The sequence below is a fragment of the Chanodichthys erythropterus genome, chromosome 17, assembly GCF_024489055.1.
Source record: "Chanodichthys erythropterus isolate Z2021 chromosome 17, ASM2448905v1, whole genome shotgun sequence".
Taxonomy (NCBI): Eukaryota; Metazoa; Chordata; class Actinopteri; order Cypriniformes; family Xenocyprididae; genus Chanodichthys; species Chanodichthys erythropterus.
The window spans coordinates 13,303,203-13,326,313 of record NC_090237.1 but is presented as its reverse complement, the minus strand read 5'-3'; the positions used below and the strand labels follow the sequence as shown (position 1 = coordinate 13,326,313).

The window sequence follows — 23,111 nt, the reverse complement described above, 5'->3', positions numbered from 1 at the left end:
AGCTGTATATATCTTCTTTCAGACTAACACAAACAGAGTTATATTAAAAAATATCCAGGCTCTTCAAAGCTTTATCCAAGCTATATATGAATGGGGGGTGAGATTTTGAAGCCCAAAAAAGTGCATCCAACCATCATAAAAGCTTAGGTGAGCTTAAGCTTTTTTAGCTTAAGATTTTTGGGCTTCAAAATCTCGTCGCCCACGCAACTCCCATTATAAAGCTTGTAAGAGCCAGGATATTTTTTAATATAACTCAGATTGTGTTCATCAGAAAGAAGATAGTTATGTATACCTAGGATGGCTTGATGGTGAGTAAATCATGGGATTTTTGATCTATCCCTTTAAATGTTGTGAAAGGGGAGGCTTTTTCTGAATGAATACTGACATCCCATAGTGCATACACTTCTCTCTTTCTCATTCACTCTTTCTCTCTCTCTCTCTCTCTCTCTCTCTCTCTCTCTCTATATATATATATATATATATATATATATATATATATATATATATATATATATATATATATATATATATATATATATATATGCATTTTTTACTAAATCTCTCTGTATGAGAGACCTTCAGAGACCTTTAGCTCTGTAATGGATTTCAGAAGGTTCTTTCACCTTTACATGAGACAAGGTTATGATTGTTTCTTTGATTTGTGAGTTTATATAGTTCCCTACAGACCATATGCAGCAGAGAAAGAAGCATGCAGCCTTTAGAATCTTTAGAATTTTGTGTTTGAACTTCCATTTTTGCAGTAACCGTATTAGGGCTGTATGATAAATCTCAATTAACATGAAATCGCGCTTCAACCCATTTGGAATAGTGCGATTATGAAATCGCAAAGGCTGTGATTATTTTTTGATTTTTTGATTATTTTTCAGATGGAACAGCATTTACTATTCATCACAGAGCCATGCTTCACTGACAAGCTGCGCATTGTCTGTGAAGCATGGCTCTGTGATGAATAGTAAATGCTGTTCCATCTGAAAGCACTGCGAGTTTGAGTCGCTTATAACGTGCATTTAAAAAAGCCTTCTCAAACATGAGAAGCATTTATGAACCTTTGTCATTATGAACCTTCATTATGTCCTGCAAAAGACATTTAATAACATTTAATAATGAAGAGTAATTAGCTGATGAAGTGGATTTACTCATTGTGAAGTTAACTAAAGTTGTCATGTGCATTGTAATGTTAAAAGTGGATGTCACAACAAATGTCAGTAGACCGGGAAGATTTTAAAAAGAGCGGTTCATTCATAAATCTGTAAGATCTTACCTTCATGCTGTGGAAATACAAACCGGAAGACGGAACACAACGAGCGTGGCGCTGAAAAGGGGCGGGGCTACAAAAGGTCTATACCACCCCTTTTTTTCTCAAATCTGTTCAATTTAGCTCTTTGCTGAATCACATACATTCAAGATAGACAGATTCAATTTTATTGATGATAAAAACACAAGTGAAGCATATTTCCATTTACGTAGAGTGAACTGTAATGCGGTCCTGCAACTATTTCCTTGCATGTTCTAGTAAAATACGCCCTCTAACTCTCTCTTGTCACTATTTGGATCTTTTTCCATCAGCTATTTATTAATTGTCCAGTAATTGTTTGGGATACAACTCTTTAATGATTAACCGTGCACCTCCGACAGCAGAATAAGGTAAGGCACAATCCCATGGTCACGTCTTAATGAGGGACTGCTGAGAGTCTTTTGTGCTGTGGAAAAGCCACCTCAGCAGCAGTGCGCTTTAAAAGCCAGAGGAGTCACACAGATTAGCAGAGTAAGAGGTGGACCTGTGGACGTGTAAACAATAGAGCGGGTCATTCATACTCTAAGCCTGATTGTCCCCTCACTGTCCAGATGGCCTGCCGAATAAATTATACCAGTAGGTACAATGCATTCCAGTGAGGGGCTTTAGGCACAACTGTTTGTAGAGTCACACAGGGCTTTTTTCCCCTGTCCTAACGATTATTAACAAGTACGAGCAGTCAGCGGTTTGTCGTCTGTAAATGAAATTCTTGAGAAAGTGGGGGTGGTAATGACAGACGAAGGGTCATGTGAACATGTGATGCACATAGCAAGGTACAATAGAAACTGAGTGGTGTTGGACATTCCTACTTTTGTGCCATTTCTATATATTTTAAATCTGATTGCCATCGTTTTCATAATAATTATACAGTAAGCTGAATTATTAGATATTACATATGCTACCATTCAAAAAAGAAATTAATACTTTTGTTCAGCTAGGATGCATTTAATTGATTAAAAGTGACAGTGAAGACAGTTATAATGTTACAAAAATCAATTAAATGCTGTTATTCATCAAAGAATCCTAAAAAAAAAAAATGTATGATGGATTAAAAAAAAATATTAACCAGCACAACTGTTTTCAACATTGATAATAATAAGAAATGTATTAAGCATGAAATCAGCATATTAGAATGAGTTCTGAAGGATCATGTGACAAGGAAAAATGGAGTAATGATGCTGAAAATTCAGCTTTACATCACTGGAATAAATTACATGTAAAATATTATGAAACAACTATTTTAAATTGTAAATAAAAATTTTACTGTATAGCATGAGACTTCTTTTTTAAAAACATTAAAAAATATTACCAACCCAAACTGTATATATATATATATATATATACACATTACCGTTCAAAAGTTTGGGATCGGTAAGATTTTTAATGTCTTTAAAAGAAGTTTCGTCTGCTCACCAAGGCTGCATTTATTTAATTAAAAATACAGTAAAATCAGTAATATTGTGAAATATTATTACAATTAAAATAACTGTTTTCTATTTAAAAATATTTGAAAATGTAATTTATTCATGTGATGGTAAAGCTGAATTTTCAGCATCATTACTCCAGTCTTTAGTGTCACATGATCCTTCAGAAATCATTCTAATATGATGATTTGCTGCTCGAGAAACATTTATTGTGTACAGTATTTTTTTCCAGGATTCTTTGATGAATAGAAAGTTCCAAAGAACAGCATTTGAAAATAATCTTTTATTACATTTTAAATGTCTTAACTGTCACTTTTGATTGATTTAATGCATTCTTGCTGAAAAAAAATATTAATCTCTTTAAATTCTTCTTAAAAAAATAAAAATTTAAATTCTTACTGACCCCAAACTTTTGAACGGTATATAATGCTACAGAAGCTTTGTATTTCAGATAAATGCTGTTCTTTTGAACTTTCTATTCATCAAGGAATCCTGAAAAAAAGGATACAAATGTTTTTAACATTGATAATAATAATATATGTTTCTTGAGCAGCAAATCATCATATTAAAATGATTTCTGAAGGATCGTGTGACACTGAAGACTGGAGAAATGATGCTGAAAATTCAGCTTTTCCAACACATAAATAAATTACATTTTATATTATATTCCAATAGAAAATGGTTATTTTAAATTGTAATAATATTTCACAATATTACTGTTTTTACTGTATTTTTAATTAAATAAATGCAATCTTGGTGAGCAGACAAAATTTCTTTTAAAAATATAAAAAATCTTACCGATCCCAAACTTTTGAACGGTAGTGTGTGTGTGTGTGTGTGTGTGTGTGTGTGTGTGTGTGTGTATGTATATAGTAAATAGCAGTATTTATTAGTATTACATAATTATAATATTATTTTAAAATATAATGTTATAGAATATATAATGTTTATAATGAAATATAATGCATATTTTTTCATAGTAGTCTAATGGTTTAGTTATCACTGTGTCATTCAGGCAGAAGGGTTAGGGTTCTGCATTTCAGGTTTTGGACACATAATTATCTTTAAAAAAAAAAATTATATATATTCATACATAAATGTACTTCTATATACTACTATCCATCTGTTGTAGGGGGTTTCAATATAGAGTCATCAGTCACAATTGTCCAAAAATAGGTAAGTGTCTATGAAGCAAAGATGTCAGAAATCGTTTTAAAATTACTACACTGCAGCTTTCATTTGGAGCCAGCACAGTCATCCCAAGGATGATGTGTTTATTCTGTTCTTGAGACGCTTGTTTGTTTCTTGTATTTACAATCCATGTTAGTAAATCGCATCCAGTTCAGAATCATGGCAGAGTTATATTCGCTGCGGCTGGTAAGCTTGCAAGCCAGAGGGATAAATGTGTTTACTCTTGAAGTATTTGTCCCCTCCAAACGAAATGAAACTCCGGCTTTGACAGCTCCCCCCTCTCTGTGTGTGAATCATCTGTATCTGATCTCCCTGCACTAATTCCAATTTAATTGCCTGTTGCCTGCAGGCTCCTCAATAGTGGTAACAAATGGTTTGATTTTGTAGTCCTCATCAGGCAGCATTTTAAATGCAGCACTCTAACCCCACTCGAATGCCAATGAAGCCACCGAACAGCCTCGTGTTTACTAATGCTCGTCCTCCCCCCGCGCTCCTCATCTCTGTTCCTCTCATATCTGATTAAAGGGGATTTGTAAGAATCGGAGAGATGCAAGCAGCCTCTCTCTCCATTGTAAATGATATTGGGCCAGAACAGGCGGTCTCGGCTTCTTGTGTATTTTCCTTTTAAGAGGCGAAGATGTTCTACGCTGGATAACGCCGTTTAATCTGTTTAAACAAAGTTTTGACATTAAAGTTCAGGTGATGTGGGAAGATGGCTCTGGCTCTGCATGTGAAATTGGAGCCGGTTCAATGTATGAATTTTTAAAGCATGCTTTATGATTAATGTGTTATCTTCAAGAGAGTGTATCTTCATTAATTCTACATAAGCAGGGCTAAAACAAAATCCTAGACACAACAGAAAAAACATGGCCTTTAAGCTCCATGTCTAGACCAAATGGTTAATACATGATTTGGTCTAGTTTTTCCTTCATTAGTGGTGTTTGCTTGCGTCGCCTTTACAGTTGTTCATGTTTAAGATTAACCCCTAAGTATTAAACTAACTTATCCTGGAGCAATTGAATTCATTTTTAAGCAAACTGGCAACATTTCAATAGAATTACATGAAAGAGTGACCCGAACCATGTCTGTCGACCAGAATATTATAGAAACATGGTGACTGGCCAAAAAGTAACCACCTAGCAACACCCTGACAACCATCCAGAACACCATAATATCATGGCAAACAAAATCAAATCTGTTTTCACTGTAAAATTTGCGTAAAAAACATAACTCAATCCCTTCTGGAGATAATTTTACTGTGTTCAGTGATATTTTTGTTTTCTTATGAATGCATTCTTCCCACTTCTGACCTCTGACCCCACTTGCACAGCACACAATGAGCCAAACCACCCAAGTTTAACTTTTCCCCTCCATTCCATCCTTTTTCTTCATCTCTGGTAGCCCATATGTGTCATGCGATAGCATTCAATATATTTTCTCTTAATTTTATGTTTTACTAAGCTTATGTTTTAGATTTAAAAATGTATAAAAATATTTTCATGAATTATTACACAGCTTGAATACTGGAAAACTTGATTATAAGTTTTTTTTTTTTTTTTATGTTTTTGAATGTTTTGTCTCCCAAAATCTGCATTTTGATAAAAATACAGAAAAACAGTAATATTGTGAAATATTAATACAATTTAAAATAGCTGTTTTATATTTTAAAATGTAATTTATTCACGGTGATGGCAAAGCTGAATTTTCAGTATCGTTACAGTGTCACATGATTCTTCAGAAATCATTCTAATATGCTGATTTGCTGTATGAAAAGCATTTATTATTATCAATGTTGGAAACAGTTAAATTTTTTTCAAGATTCTTTGATGAATAGACCGTAATATCATTAAAAATTGTAACTTTGTTTTATCATTAAAACTAAATTAATCTCTTATGACTGTATTATTGTTTGATCCATTAAATATTTCCAATGCAGATTCCAATTCAGTACCTAAAAGCATGCGAGCAGTATAATTCACATTCCAACTCATGAACTGAAAGAGCCGTTTCTTAAATTGAGTATTTTGCCCAACACTTCTGTTGGAAACACAGTAGACACATTATTTTTTGCAGGAGTAGCTGGTGACACACTTCCTTCTGCTGTTGTGTGAGGTGTAGTGTGGGTAATGGGCAGCTCTGGAGTCTGTGGGAAACAGAGCAGAGCACCGCTACGGCAGCTGCTGAGGAGAGCCGAGTCTCTGACACTCACTTTGAGAGAGGAGCTGGCTCCATTAACAGCCCTATTCACCCGGCTTAAGCTACTCTGTCAGCCACTTCAGAACCATTAAAGCTCTGCTGGGAGCTAGACACAAACGAACGAGGGAGACAGAAGGAGAGAGGAATGAGGAAAATAGAAGCAGGGGATGCTCTCAGAGGAACTGAGTGATGGTATAAATAGTTGGAGTTGTAGAGGTAAATTATTCGTAAAGACATTAAACAGTAGTGAAGCTAAGCCCCCTCTCTCTTCCCCTCATGCGTTCTCTTTCTTTTACCACAGTCGCCTCATATATTTATGTCTGTGCTGGATTGCCTCGTTTTTTTTTCTTCTGAAAAGGGCTGACAACACAAATATCTGTTATGTGTCTGATATAATGAAGCTCAAGAATGTGTCATCATTTGTATTTCTCCAGCATTCACAATGAGATTTGCCTTGAATGTTTTTCTTCTGCTTTATTTGTGAGCCGTGGAGCTACAATGGTTTCCAAAAGAACTTGTATTTTCAGAATGACAGTCTGGGATGACAACTGACCTGAAAAAATTTTCATGAATTTTAGAATTCCTAATAAAATGTAATATTAATAAATATATTTTTTAAATAATAACACTTTTTTTTTTTTTAATTGACCCTTCGCAAAGACCTGCCCCCCTTAGTTACTGTTGCTTTGTCTGACAAGCCATGGCGCTGTCACGCCACACGCAGTGAAAAATACATCGCAGAGCAAAGAGGACACTGACAACACATCGACAGACAAGACAGAGCAGGTTACTTATGATATTAAACAAAGTCCCAGCTTTAAAACTGTGTAGTTTTTTTTTAAGAAATTCAAACAATAAAAATGGTTTTGTAGCTCTTTAATGTGTCGGGACCATGGTGGTGACAGATTGCTGTAGCGCCTCAGCTCAAGCGGCTGGTGAACCGATCATCTCTTCCTGCTAGTTCATGTATAGCATCAAATAAACATGAATGAACAGAATTGACAGACGTCAATATACACAATTTTTCAAGTTTAACTCCACCGATGTTAATCTTCTAACTACCGACTGCTTTGTCGGACAAAATGGCGGATTCGGCGTTCTGATTGGTTAGATCGCCTGTCAATTTCATTTTATTTTATTTTACTTTTTGCAAGAACATCTAGCCATCTATACATCAGAGTTCCTGATCAATGACACAATTTTATCACATTTGATTAGTGACCTAGAAAGTACAGAATCTGAAATGTTTTTAAATTCTTTCATATTTCATCTTTGCTTTAAATAACCCTAAGTTCTAAAACTTTGTACTTTTAGCTCTTTGATTTTAGTCAAAAAAGTTTTCATGGGTGAATATCCACTCCCGGCCTCTGAATGGCTCTTCGTAATCAATGTCGGCCCTTAAACTTGGAGAGAATGAAAATAGCAGACATCGAGCAACTCGTCGGAGTACATTTACACAAAACTCACATTACAGACGAGCTGTCAGTGAAGTGTAGAGGTTCATTTTTATGTGTCTGAGACACTAATGCTTTTTTTTTTTTCTTTCTCTGAGCTCTTTCGTAAATGCTGATTGATTGAGTGAGAAGTCAATCCCAGCCTGCTGTTCACGAGCCCACCACTGGGCATTCACAAAGATTTTAAATTAGGGACAGCTTTACTTGAAAGATACATTATTGATTGGCCGTAGATACTGAAAGCACTGTTTTTGTTGTGGAGAGAAGAGAAACTAAGGCAATACGTCTAAGTCTCTTTAACCCCATCCATAACAAAACATATAGACTTATTCATTCATTTTGCAACATTGTACTTAGCTAAAAAATGGATGAAGTCCAAATTCTGCGTTCTTTGCACTAAACACTAATTGAACTCCTAAACCCCTCTCGTTTTGTCTTTCTTCTTCAGGCTCAGACATGGCAGTGTTTTGTCTTCTTTGTGGGAAGCGTTTCCAGACCCAGAAGGCTTTGCAGCAGCACATGGAGATTCACGCCGGCATGCGCAGCTACATTTGCAGCGAGTGCGAACGCACTTTCCCGAGCCACACGGCGCTCAAACGCCATCTCCGCTCGCACACAGGTGAGCTTTACCTGAATGTCACTCACACTGCTGATATCTGAGTCATCTAAAAGCACATTAACAACTTCACACCTCTTTGTAATGCAGAAAAGGCCAAGCAGGCCACTGGCTGAGATGTGGCAAAGTTTCAAAAAGAGTTCAGAAGGAGCATGTTCATAGAGTCTTGCTAAGGTTATATAAACCTCTTACTTGTCCTCAGACAAGCCAGATTTTTGAGTATTGACAAAGTCAGGTATTATCACATTTATGCCCAAGAACCACCCACCAGGTGCAAAAAAAAAATCAAATAATGGCTAGTATGTCTTTAACTTGCTCAAACTTATCTTTTGAATAAAGATTCAATGCCAAGAACATCTCAAACTTTGTCAATCCAGTGACTTCTTCCAGCATGGAAACTTGTAAACAAAACTTTGCCTCCCTACAGTCCGTGGGCGGCCCATCTGAGGCTTTGACTATTTTCTGACAGTCTTTTGTCTCTTTTTCTACCTCACCTCCCCCTTTCTCTCAACAGTTTCCTTCAGGGTAACTTAAAGCTTAAGTCAAACCCCTCCATTACAGATCATAGGTCAAACCTGACCTTTTTTCTTTTTTTTTTTTTTTTTTTTTACCATTCTACATTATGAGAATGTCTGAGTGTGAGAATTCAATTATCAAAAACCTTGAAAATTATGACAAAAAGAGGAAAGTTATGTGGAGGAAGGATGTTGGATGAATTATAATGAGAAACATTGAGATACTCTTATCATTGCAACATGTAGAATTATAGTATATAAATATAAATGGTCCTCCAAACATTTGTTAGATACTTTCCTAAATATGAATCAACATTTAGTTAGAACAGACTATATCAGTGCCCTTTGCATAACCATGTGTAACACCGTTATCTCGGTTCTTTCCTTCATAACAAGACAAACAGAGACGAATGAATCTGTATGGTTTAACAGTGAACAGAAAGAGCACAAAATGGACCTACTCCATTTGCTTGCAAGAGTGCATCTTTCTCTTGCTTTTGCTCTCTCTGTCTGACCTGAAATACCAGTAAGATTGTCAGAGACAGTTGAAGTCTAGACTCAACATGTAAATTTTTGATAAGACGGGCCAGAAATGAAGTGAGGTTGTTTTTTAAAGAGTCAAGGCATTAAGTATGCGCTCCATCTCGCCACAGACCGCCGGGTACATGGTTTTTCCAGAACAACATCTGAAAGGACATTCCGACACTCCTAACGGAGTCTGAGTAAATGTCAACTACTGTAGATATTTCACCAAGCAAAATCTGATTTTTCTTTACTGGAATTGCAGTATTTTTAAACTACATACAGAACTGTGCATAAACTGTGCTAAGTGTAATTACTTACTCAAAGGATTAGTTCACTTTCAAATAAAATGTTCCTGATAATTTACTCACCCCCATGTCATCCAAGACGTTCATGTCTTTCTTTCTTCAGTCGAAAAGAAATAAAGGTTTTTGATGAAATCATTCCGGGATTATTCTTCTTATAGTGGACTTCAATGGCTTCCAGACGGTTGAAGGTCAAAATTACAGTTTCAGTGCAGCTTCAAAGGGCTTTAAACGATACCAGATGAGGAATAAGGGTCTTATCTAGAGAAACCATCGGTCATTTTGAAAAAAATACAACCGTATATGCTTTATAAACACAAATGATCGCCTTCCAAGTGGTTCCACCAAAACCACACTTTCGTATTCTTCAAAAAGCTTACGCCTTCCCTATTCTACTTACGGAACGAACGCAGTGCCAGTTCCATTTTTTCCGTAAGTAGAATAGGGAAGGCATAGGACATAAAGCGTAAGCTTTTTGAAGAATAGGAAAGTGTGGTTTTGGCGGAACCAATTGGAAGGCGAACATTTTTTTTTTTTTGAAAATGACCAATGGTTTCACTAGATAAGACACTTATTCCTCGTCTGGTATCATTTAAAGCCCTTTGAAGCTGCACTGAAACTGTAATTTTGACCTTCAACCGTCTGGAGTCTATTGAAGTCCACTATAAGGAGAATAATCCTGGAATGATTTCATCAAAAACCTTAATTTCTTTTCGACTGAAGAAAGAAAGACATGAACATCTTGGATGACATAGGGTGAGTAAATGATCAGGAAATTTTTATTTGAAAGTGAACTAATCCTTTAAATTAAATTTTGGTGTTTTATACTGTACCACATAGCAAGGGTATAAGTGTAAATAGCTGTTCACAAAATTGAAATAGAAATAAATTACCATTGTACACTAAAATGTAGAACACCTCTCTGAGTTGTTGTAGTTGTAGTAGTAGTAATAGTAATAGTACCCTATGTATACAGTAAACGTCTGTTGCAATGTTTTGTTGTAAATAATTTTGTGAATACATTTGATAAGATTGATTTAAATTGTTAAAGGATCATAAATTAAATAGACCACTATGTTTGATTATACATTTCTATTAAATCTTAAATTACAGAATCCATAGCAATTGAAACATACAACACTACTGTGCCTTGCACATGCATCATAACCATAATTTAAAAAAAAAAGCTTTTTCAAAATGTGTGGAATTGGTTGATGTTACACCGTGTCCTAACCAGACGTGATGCCGCGACATGCGACAAAAGGTACGTTTTTGTCCTAACTTACCACGACGGCGAGAAGCGATGATTATTTTATAAACGGTTTCTATTTTTCTGCGACATTGCGGCTGAGACAACAACACAAAAAATGATCATGATAATCTCAGGCATTGTTTATGTGCTTTATTTAATGTTAAAATCATCTAATGTGAGTTTGAATATCATTTTGTGTATCTTACTGAAAGCAACAATGGAAAATTCACCTCAGATCTTCAAAATAAATAATAAATAAAAAGAAACAAGAACGTTCAAACTGTCAACTTATTGTGAACAGACAAGACATTCTATGACAAAGACTGTTTTAGTAACTCAGTATGTATTTTTAATAATGTTAAAATGGTGTAATATGGTGTAATATAACAATGTACTTGTCCATGTCGTTGCGAGTACTGGGAGCTACCCGAGAGAGCCCGCCCACGCGCTCTTCTGATTGGCTGACTTTATCACGTCTCATAGTCGCGTCTGGTGTGGACAGACAAATTGTTTGCCGCTGGAATCTTATCGTGTTTGGTTAGGAAACGGTGTTAAAATCATTTGACAGTAAGTAATAAATACAAAAAGGATTTTTGAGTATTGTGCATTATTTTTGTGTGTGTATATATATATATATATATATATATATATAAAAAAAAAAAAAAAAAAAAAAAATATATATATATATATATATATATATATATATATATATATATATATATATATATATATATTTTTTTTTTTTTTTTTTTTTTTTTTTTTTATATGAGTGGAATCAGAATTAGAACTGGAATCGGAACCGGATTCGTTAGGCCGAATCAGAACCGGAATTGGAACCGGGAAATTTCTTGAAATTCCCAACCCTAATAGTAGCATATTTTTTGGATGCAACAACAAAATCATAACTAGTAAATAAAAAGTTTCCCACAACATAAAGGGTAGGTGGACACCTGACTACATCTGCCTGTATATTTAATATGATCTGCTGCATTGTATTTACATTGTGAGGGGCAAATCAAACAATGGGCTTCGTGCATCTCCAGTTGCTGCTCTCTTTATTCTGCACATGCAGCCTGTTCTCATTAATATGCCATTCCTGTTCGCTCTCCATTTCACTGCCAGACCATTTGCAGACAGTGGCGGCTGTCTATGTTCACAGCTGTGTTTGATGGTATGAAGCACAAAGCTCACATTGCTTATGGCACAGTCTCTGCAGGTTGGTCGGCCTTGACTTTCAAGCCATTTTAGTCAGGCGGGTCAAAGCTTATTCAATATTTAACAATGCAAAATTCACTCCTTTTTATTTATTATGCAGCAGTATTGAGTAACCTAAAACGTGCCGTCATCAATAAACACTTTAATGTACATTGACGTTGCATTTAACTTCCTGTATGACATTGTCGGCACAACTACTACTGTCGACTTTCAAACGTGGAAAAGCACCGAAGCTGATACCTGTGGATATTTCCTCCAACGGGTAGTTGATGCTAGTGACGTGTTCAGAATGCGCACGCAGTAGACGGCGTTAGCGCATTAGCATGCCTGTGGTGTTGTGAGTCTGGCCTGCCTGCTGCCCGCCTCTGGGCAATTAACTTTAATGACAGACAGGCTGGAGGGCTTTCAGAAGGTGCATCGGATAAGTTGATACAGATGCATAAAGACTGCCACTCTATCTATCATCTCATATCTGTTCACTAGGGATCTCATCTGTCCCAGCCTGCTTTTTTTTTTTTTTCTCTCAGCCCAGATAGAAACCTATTCATCTCAGCCAGAAGTGTATTTGAATGTGAATGGCAGGCCGTGATTGGCTCAGAGAACGTGCTCTGGGAATTTCCGCATTGTCTCTTAAGAGGAGGGTTTAAGTTGGAGCATGACAGAACATAACAAGAGATGCAATTTATTCCTGGGCACGGCTAACACTTGGACAGGGAGATAATGAAGAGCATAGGTCACCGCCGATGACTTTAAAGCCACGTCGCCCCGGCTGAAATGTATTAAATATTACGAGCGTTATATGCCGCTGCTGTCTGAGGAAATGATATGAGGGGCCGTTAGTCAGAGCAGGAAAGCAATTAGCAATCGGCCGGCGTTTGAAATCACCACAGTTCAGACTCGTACTGATCACTGACATTAGAAAAGCCAGCAGAGAGAAATGTGCTGGATAATTCCCTTTCAGCACCTTGTGATGTTTACTCAATATTAATAACTTTGCGAGCTGCATCAATGCATGTGAAAAACAAACATTTCTTTGTGATCTCTAAGGAAATGTTAGTCCTGTTTAATGTAGATTGACTGAAAAATCATACCAGCCTAATGTGGCTAACTAGTTGAAGCTATGTTTTGAAACATGGTTAACCAGCTTGAATGGGTCAACCTTAGCCCCCTGTCGGCCAGCTAAACCGATTTGGAAGAACTAATGACCATCTTTGACCAGCTAGAATGATAAAGATTTGATCAGTGTTGGGGGTAATATTACAAGTAACTTGAGTTATGTAAACTTTTTTCCAAGTAACTAGTAAAGTAACACATTACTTTTTCAATTTACAGCAAAATAACTAAATTACTTTCTCAAATAAGTAACAAAAGTTACTTCCTTCAGCCTGAGGCTTTTTCATTTCACTTATGGTGTGAAAGGGCCTTAACATTTGCCAAAAATAAAAATTTTTTGTTGCTATTAAAAAAAAAAAAAAACAAGCAAGCCCAGCCCAGGTTGTGAAAAAGTAGTAGTGCATTACTTTTCATAAAAAGTAACTAAGTAATTCAGTTAGTTACTTTTTTATGGAGTGACGCAATATTGTAATGCATTACTTATAAAAGTAACTTTCCTCAACACTGGATGTGATTAAATTCTTGATTTGATTTCTATTCAATTCATTGTTATTATTAATTATATAAAAAAGGTTTTAATTAAAAAAAAAACTTAAACTACTAACTGAAATAAAATAAGTTGAATTTGAAGTACTAAAATTACTAAAACAAAAACTGAAATTTAAAAATAAGAAATAGCTAAATAGAAATATTAAAAGCAAATAATAAAATCACATGCGATTACTAAAACTAAAATTAAAATGAAATATAAGAGCTAATTCAAAATGCTATAAAACAAATACTATACTAGCATATAAATAACACTAAAATAGCACTAATTTGATTTGATTAGTTCCAATTAATTTGGGTATTATTTAGGTTTAATGTCCATTTTGCTTACATATGAAATATGAAAGAAATTCTCTCTCTGCTAATGCTGTAAATTATATTGATTCAAACCAGTAACTCATCTTTTTGAACTGTTCATTAAAAGAATAAGCTCATATGAGTGATTTGTTCAGGAATCACTGGCGACGCTTTATGTTTTTGATTCATTAAAAAGAACCGACTCAAGCATCATTTGTTCAGGAATCAGTCTACAGTGGTAGAACTGTATGGTTTTGATTCACTAAAAAGAACTGGCTCATTAGAGTCATTTGCTTTTGAATCACACACTGGTCTCATGTTTTATGTGCGGTAGTAGCGCCAAGACTTTGGAACAGCTTATCTTTACATGTTAGGGACGCTGACCCTGTACATATTTTTAAAATACAACTTAAGGCACACTTGTTTGCTATAGCGTACTCTTCTTTTTTATTATTATTACTTTTTTTTAATATTGTATTATTATTATTTAATACTGTTTTTTTTTTTTTTGTGAGATGATAAGACGCACATTGGTCGACATGTGGTGTTTTTATAAATAAAATTGACATTTACATGTGTTATTTATTCCCTGCAGCGCTGCTAGAAATCACGATACACATTTTTGTCCGATCAAAGGCACTCTAGAATAAAAAAGCCACTTCCCTTAATTAGAAAAATGCATTCAGGTGAAAGACTTAATCGTTGTTTCTCTGCATGACAGGTGACCACCCGTTCGAGTGCGAGTTCTGTGGGAGCTGCTTCCGTGACGAAAGCACGCTGAAGGGTCACAAGCGCATCCACACCGGAGAGAAGCCTTATGAATGTAACGGCTGCGGAAAGAAGTTCAGCCTCAAGCACCAGCTGGAGACCCACTACCGTGTCCACACAGGTCAGTCACATTCATTCCAAAGGTTTTATAGCAAGTCACCTCATCTGCCCAGCCCTGCAGTCCAGCTGATGACTGCTTCACTTTAAAAGTGATTTCAAAAGCCGTAGAAGCTCACAGGTTAATAGACACACACTGGGAACACATTGACTTGCTCTTGCAGCATGCTTTGTGGTTGGAGATATTTGACCCAGCATGGTGATATAATAAAACAAGACAACAGCTTTCTAAAATGATAAATGAATTGTATTACATTGTAAGGCCCCAGTTTTACACTGAAGAATTCAGATCTTGACATTTTCAGGTCCACGCTAGATTAAATTCCTTGTATCTATTTTGTTCGGTCATGGTCTCACCAAGGTGGCATATTAAATCTTTCAGCTGAGCTGGAATTACAGGCTGATTCTTACTGCTCTCTGGCCCTCAATAAGGCAAACCTATCAGGAGGCCTGTCAAATAATTGCTGTCTTTGTGTCAAGCGGGGCTGCAGACACGAGACTGGGCAGGTGAAGATAACAAGAGCAGAAACTCTCAGCTGAAAGGCCACTGCTCCTTCACACAACCAGCCAGAGAATCACTGACATTTACACTTGCTGTCAATGGCGGATCAATACTCGGTTTGCTCTGCTCAGTGGCAGGCAGCACACCCACAGCTGTACACATCTGTTGTTCCCATCCTGGACAGCAGGTGGCATCTTAACTCCACCTTACTAGCCAGGAAGCAGAGCTAGTTTGGGAAATTTGGTGCCTGTTGCTATCTTGAAAATCTTTCATATGAAGCCCCAGCCATCATTTTCTTTTCCAGTGAACGTCATTATTTTCAAAAAGGTTTTTAAATGTTTTTCAAGATAAAAAGTATGTATCAATTATAAATGTGTATGTGTGTGGGTATATGTATATGTGTGTGTGTATGTATATATATATATATATATATAATATATATATATATATATACACATATATTATTGAAGATGAAGACTTCATGATAAAAAAGAGACTTAAAATAATAATAATAATTTTAAAGGTCAAATTCTCTGATAGTTTAAGAGACTTATTGACCTTGACACTGTCATAAGAGTTTTCTTCGAAGAAATAACACAGAATAAAAAACTTTCCAGGATTTCGTTCTTTTGCATGGAAGTCAATGTATCTATGAATGGCATTTTTATTTATGAATAAATCAGTGTTTTCATTTGCATTTTGACTTTTGTTAAAGTTTCAGTAATATAGTTGCATGTGTCATTTTTATTAGTTTTTTTAATATGTATATTAACTTTTATTAGTTTTTTATTTTAGCACTTCAAGGTAAATCAAAATGGACAATTGCTAATTTTCATGGAATATTGCAGTATTTATTATAAATAATTTATGCATGCACATGCTTTTTTTTTTTTTTTTAAATTCATGTGCCCTCATAATCTTTAATCAAAATAACTTCCCCTCCCTCTTGCAGCGACATCTCTTCTCTGATGATGTGTTTACCGACACGAGGGCGGGACAACCTGTCACTCACATGAGATCGACCAATAGCAAACCACAACCATCCAAACATCCAATCAATTCCCCATTGACAAAATCATGTCCCACCCTCATTTTTTCTTGTTTGAGAAAAGCCTCTTGTCTGTCGCAGCTTCCATTTCATGCCGACTTAAACAAAAATGAGAAATACTGAAATAAAATAAGATTAAGGACTTTTTAGAATTTCTTTTTATTTTAAGTAACAAAGATGTTTTTTATGATTTTAGATTTAGCAAACAATAAACCTGGAATATTATCCATTACATTATGGAAGTAAACTGCATTGTGAATCCCATTTGATGTTGACTTTAATCTGCACAGCTGTTTCTGTCATTTTCACATTATTGGTGGTTTCTGTACTTGTTCTCCACAGGCGAGAAGCCGTTTGAGTGCAAGCTGTGCCACCAGCGCTCACGGGACTACTCTGCCATGATCAAACACCTGCGTACCCACAACGGCGCTTCGCCCTACCAGTGCACCATCTGCCAGGAGTATTGCCCCAGCCTCTCATCCATGCAGAAGCACATGAAGGCCCACAAGCCTGAGGATGTGCCCCCAGACTGGAGGATAGAGAAGACGTACCTGTACCTCTGCTACGTGTGAGACGGAGCCACAAAAAGGAACGGGGAATGTGGCAAGATGCGCCCAGGGACAATTCACCTAAAGGTTTGCTTTTGGTCCAGGCCAAAGACAGTGAGGGCGTGTGGTCGAACTGATGAAATGTGATGTGGAATTGTTTTTGACGTTTTGTTTGTGATATGCATCTGTGCACATTTTTAGGATGTAACTGCACTCACAAATGTTTATGAAATGGAAATGTGATATGCGATAAAGGGATGTGAATTTTCAGAAAGTGTTAGTATAGTCCACCACTATGACGAGAATCCATTTGTCTGCATTCCACCCTGTTGATTGGAAAAAGTCACTACATGATCATACTTGTTTTATTCAAATAAGGATTCCTGCACTTTTCCTCCATGGATGAAACCCATGAGTCATATATTTTCAAGACCCTAAAAAATCACTTGAGTTGACATTTAGAGGAATTATAGGGATCTTCCAATAGGTTTAGTTACAATTATTTTAGTTACATCACAACCATGATATTAAATGGTCAAGGTCTCTAACAGTTCAACGTTTGGCGCTACACTAACAACCTCTCAAAGAACGCAAAGCCTCAAATTTAGATTTCGTGTGGTCTTAACAGAGCTATTCTGAGTCAGATAAAAACATGGACCAAAGCTTCAAACTCACGTACATGATGAAATAGAGGAGCTAAACACATTAGCGGATGAAATTATGCCATTTTTAGTAAATTGCTCCCTTAAGTTCATTATTAGGCTTTCTAGTCCTCAATTTTAATGATTTTTTTTATATAAGTACGTGCGAGGAAATGCACAGGGTTGGACCCATTAGTCATTTTCTTTAAAGCGTAATAAAGTGCTTAACAAAACAGCTTTTCTCAGAGGTACATCCAAATTGTGCTGCCAAGCAACTGTAGTGGATGTTCAGGGACATTTATTCAACCTTAAATAACTACACTGTGCACTTTCAGAGTTTCAGAGACCCTTTTTTGTTGTTTTCAGCACTACAGAGAGGTTATTCTATATAATTTGCTTTCATTTCAGTCTCTTTCGCACCAAATAAAACAGTATGACAGTTGATTTCATTTTTACATTCACATAGTAACATTTTGCTATTGCAGACATTTTAGTCTAATGAATTGTTAATGCCGTACTCATAAATCAATTTATGAATTAAAAAGAGATTATTTTTTAGAATCAAAAAATGAAATGCAGTATATGCTTCTGTGGATATGTCACTATATGTTTTGCTTAGGATACTTTGTTAGTTAGCTAGCCGTTATAGTTTGAGTTCTGTCATTTCTGTTCAAACGTTTTACTTGAATTGCCTAATTTTGTTACCTCACATGCTAGATTTATTTTTGTACTAGACTTTTGTTTCTCATTTCCTGCTGAGCTGAGTTTAAAAACTGTGCAACGTGAAGTAATTCATCGGTATCAGAATACCACATCATCAGACCCACACGGAATCCGAGAGATCCCGCAGATTTAAGCAGAATTGGAATGACCGTTCTCAACGTTCTGTATATTGCATTACATTGCATTACATTTGCGTTACATTTAGCAGATGCTTCAAAGTGACTTTCATTGCATTCAAGGTATCTGTCGCCACTTATGTGTTTGATTTGATTAATTGGCAAATGATTTAGTTCTTTAGTAGCTCTTTACATTTAAAGCGTTTTACTATGTTTAAACGTTTTCCACACTATTGGAGAATTCTCAAAACAAAATCCGTGGAGTAAAGGTGGTGTTCAGCAAATTTTCTTGGGCAAAATCCCAATACACTCTAATACCAATACATGATTATTTTACGTTTTGGCGAATTGGTGGCTAATTCGTATTCATTTGTAAGATGTCATTTTAGTATGATATGCTTATGGCCAACTGATGGTTAGATTTCAAGGTCGACCTTCGTGCTTAAGTTTTTCTAAAAATCGTACGTTACTGTTCATACAAAATCACCACCTCATAAAATAGTTGTAGTTTTCTCATTAGGTCAGGTTGGAAATACCAACACAATCTCATGGCCACTATTTCACATTTAATTCGTAATCTCATTTGTACATTTTCGTACGATCTTCTTACACCCCACCTACGATAATATTTAGGGGTGGGGTTAAGGCTTCATGCTTATTTTTTCTAAAGATTTTATGTTTCCTTATAAATCAAATCGTACGAATTCATACATAATTGAACATATGAATGACATTGTACGAATTTTTCGCCACCTCATAGTTAAGTTTTCTCATTAGATCAGGTTGAAAATACCAGCACAATATATTGCCAACTATTTTAGTTCGTAAACTCATTTCTGTTTCCTTACAAATCACATTGTACGAATTCATATGTAATCGACCATATGAATTACCATACGAATCACATTGTACGAATTGATATAAAATCGCCACCTCATAAAATCGTTAAGTTTTCTCATTAGGTCGGGTTGGAAGTACCAACACAATCTCATGGCCACTATTTTACGTCTAATTCGTAATCTCATTTGTATGTTTTCGTACGGTCTTCTTACACCCCAGTGATGGTTATGTTTAGGGGTGGGGTAGGGCTTCATGCCTACTTTTTTCCAAATATTTTACGTTACAGATCACATTGTAAAAATTCATAGATAACCGATCGTACGAATGACATTGTACGAATTCATATAAAATCGCCTCCTCATAAAATCGTTAAGTTTTCTCATTAGGTCAGGTGGGAAATACCAACACAATCTCATGGCCACTATTTCACATTTAATTCGTAATCTCATTTGTACATTTTCGTACGATTTTCCTACACCCCACCTATGATAATATTTAGGGGTGGGGTTAAGGCTTCATGCTTATTTTTTTCTAAAGATTTTACGTTTCCTTATAAATCAAATCGTACGAATTCATACATAATTGACCATATGAATGACATTGTACGAATTTATACAAAATCGTCACCTCATAGTTAAGTTTTCTCATTAGATCAGGTTGGAAATACCAACACAATATATTGCCAACTATTTTATTTCATAAACTCATTTCTATTTCCTTACAAATCACATTGTACGAATTCATATGTAATCGACCATATGAATTACCGTACAAGTCACATTGTACGAATTCATATAAAATCGCCACCTCATGAAATCGTTATGTCTTCTCATTAGGAAGTACCAACACAATCTCATGGCAACTATTTTACGTTTAATTCGTAATCTCATTTGTGTGTTATCGTACGGTCTTCTTACAGACGGTAATATTTAGAAGTGGGGTTAGGCTTCCATGCTTACTTTTTCTAAACATTTTACATTTCCTTACAAATCACATTGTACGAATTCATACGTAATCGACCATACGAATTAACATACGAATCGCATTATATGAATTAATATAAAATAGGCACCTCATAAAATAGTTACGTTTTCTCATTAGGTCAGGTTGGAAGTACCAACACAATCTCATAGCAACTATTTTACGTTTAATTCGTAATCTCATTTGTACGTTTTCATACGGTCTTCTTACACCCCGGTGACGGTTATGTTTAGGGGTAGGGTTAGGGCTTCATGCTTACTTTTTTCTAAAAATTGTACATTTCCTTACAAATCACATTAGAAAAATTCATACATAATCGCCACCTTGTAAAATAGGAATCAACATGATTGTGAAGAGGTCGAACATTTTTCACCCAAGCAAATTTCGCAACAGGTTCAAGTTGGACATGAAAATTTGCTGCCTTGACCAACCGAAAGCTATTTGAAAGTGACTTCTGTGTTGACAATGGACAATACTAATTTTGCCCACAAAATTCCGCTAACGTGACCGCACCTTACCTGCGAATTCCGTCTGGGTCTGCGCATTATTCAGTGGTATTTTAGCGTTAAGAGTAGTACAAGTGTGCATATCAGTCTCTCGGCCATCTGTTTCAGGGCTACCTCTACTCTGCTCTTAGTTTTGCACTAAAGCAAAAGCACACTTTTGTTTTGCTTATAACTAGAATTTTCATTTACACCCACTCTCATGTTTCCATTCGCTAAAAAAAAAAAAAAAATCCCGGTTCGTTCGTCATTATATTTACACTCCTTACAATGAAACATATTCAGACTGAAAGGGAAGATGCATACGATCTAGATAATTTTAGAGTAGCATTGAGAAAATGTTTAGTTATTAGATACTTGAGGGGATAAACTTGAAACAATGTGAATAAAAATGATCTTTTTATGTGAAAATTATTAGAGCGGTGAGTCATCAGAGAAGCGGTACTGATGCGTGCAGTTACGTGGGGATATTCGCTAGACAAAACAAACGAATAGGTGATTTTCTGTGAAAATAAATCTCTCGACAAGAGCCAAACTCGGCACTTTGATAAGGGAATATGTTGTATTTTTGTACGGGGTATTGTGCGACCCTTGTTCTTTTGTTCATTTTGAGTGAGGCGAATATTTTTACAGTATCTTTTGCATTTGTGCTTGTTCTTGATTTGAGTGGAAAATTGTTTTCTTGTGCTTATTTTACAATGTTAAACATATACAAGTAGTAGATGTTTGTAAAAACATATTGTAGTCATTGCTGCTGGGTGTCAGTTCATATGATGACGATGATGATGATGATGATTCCACATTTTAAGTATAAAATGACTTTGAGTGAACTAATGCCAAGAGCTGTAGGTCTACGACAGCGTAATGGAGCACAAGCGATGTGTAAGACATGAAAAGTAAAGCTGTATCTGTGTGTTTGTATTGTGTTCACCGATCACTGTAAGATTAGAGTCACCTATAAGGTCTGTACTGGTCCTCGTGTGTGCAGTGTGAGTCAATGTGGTCAATTTATTCAGTGTTAAATACATGCACCAGTTAGCAGCAGAGAGGTGCTGTCACAGACACCCTGTAAATGATTTGATCCATCTTCTGCCCTTTGTATTTGTGTCTTTATGCAAAGTCACCTTGATATGAACTGTGCTCTTAGGCAATCAGGGATGCCTTCACTTTACCCACAGAACATCAGAAATATCAATTTTAGAATAAACACCTTCTTTCTTGGTCTTTATGGATACTGTGTTTAGGTTTGTAACCCCTTTCAGCTACTAACCTTTTTTTTTAAGTCATCACAAGCAATAAATCTACAGGTCAGCATGTAAGAGAAAACTTGGCATCCCTGCCGCTGTATCACTGTGTTTTACTTTGCTTTCAGACAGGAAGTAGCCATGTCACTCAGTGCTCCCATATTTGTGCCATTGTTACACAAATTAATACTCGGACTGAGGATCCACTTGGGACCAAATGGCCATTTCGCTCCATTTGCCTTGTTCTAGTGACAAGACTGTGTTCTTGGTGTCGAAATGGTTTTACATTCGTCATGTTTTACTTTATTGTATTGTCTACCTCAGCACCAGTTCTTTGTGTAACTTTTAAAAGGTGCCCAATTATTGTTACTTTGTGCATAAATTTTGTATTATAGCCTTGTAGGGTTTTTGTTCTTCTCTTTTTTTTTCAGCATAGAGATGCTGTTTTGAAGCACTGTGTGGTGTTTTTGATGCTGCAGATAGAGGTGTAGATTCCTTTTCCCTTCTCTATGTGGGTTCAGACACATCTCTGTATACGTCAGTGTTCTAAAATAAACTTGTAACAGAAATGTCATGCGACTGAGAGTATTTTTTCACAGTTCTAAGCTTTCTGTGTGAGAACTGTTGCTTTTTTTGTCAACAGGAGGGGGAGATATGATCATTTTTGTTTGACTAAAGTGCTAGTGCAGGAATGTTGGGCTTGTATTTGGCGATTGTGTCCTCTAGTGGCAATGTAATGTACTGAAACCAACATTAATGAAGACTTGCCATTCCAAAGCAAAAGCTAAAGCAATTTGTCAATAGAAAGCAAGATCATTAAAATAACACATACAGTCAAACCAAAATGTATTTAGATACCTTGAACATTTCATTCATTAATACAGTTTATTTCGTTAAGAAATTGTTAAGAAAAACTGTTCAAACGTGTTTTTTCTTGAAATATGTTTCAGTAACTACAAACTAGTGCTTACTCAGAGACAGCTAAATTTACAGCTATAATATATGGATAGTGCTGTCATCTCTTTATTATGACAATCCCACTACAGTTATAATCTCACTATTATGTGTATAATATTAATATGTGGTATATTAGTGCAATCAAATTGATTAATCGTG

At 35.8% G+C, this 23,111-nt stretch overlaps 1 protein-coding gene across 2 annotated transcripts in view; it reads left to right on the top strand.

Moving 5' to 3' along the window:
- The window catches only part of zbtb16b (zinc finger and BTB domain containing 16b), a 60,197-nt gene extending 37,639 nt beyond the window's left edge, over positions 1-22,558 (top strand). Inside the window, exons 5-7 of one of the 2 annotated variants that reach the window (XM_067364347.1) lie at positions 8,029-8,199; positions 14,686-14,853; positions 16,742-22,558. In XM_067364347.1, coding sequence (XP_067220448.1) covers positions 8,029-8,199; positions 14,686-14,853; positions 16,742-16,971 — 569 coding nt within the window. In that variant the 3' untranslated portion in view covers positions 16,972-22,558. Of the gene's footprint in view, positions 1-8,028; positions 8,200-14,685; positions 14,854-16,303 lie in introns of both variants that reach the window. The other variant, XM_067364348.1, reaches the window with a different exon arrangement.
- Positions 22,559-23,111: the final 553 nt, after the last annotated feature.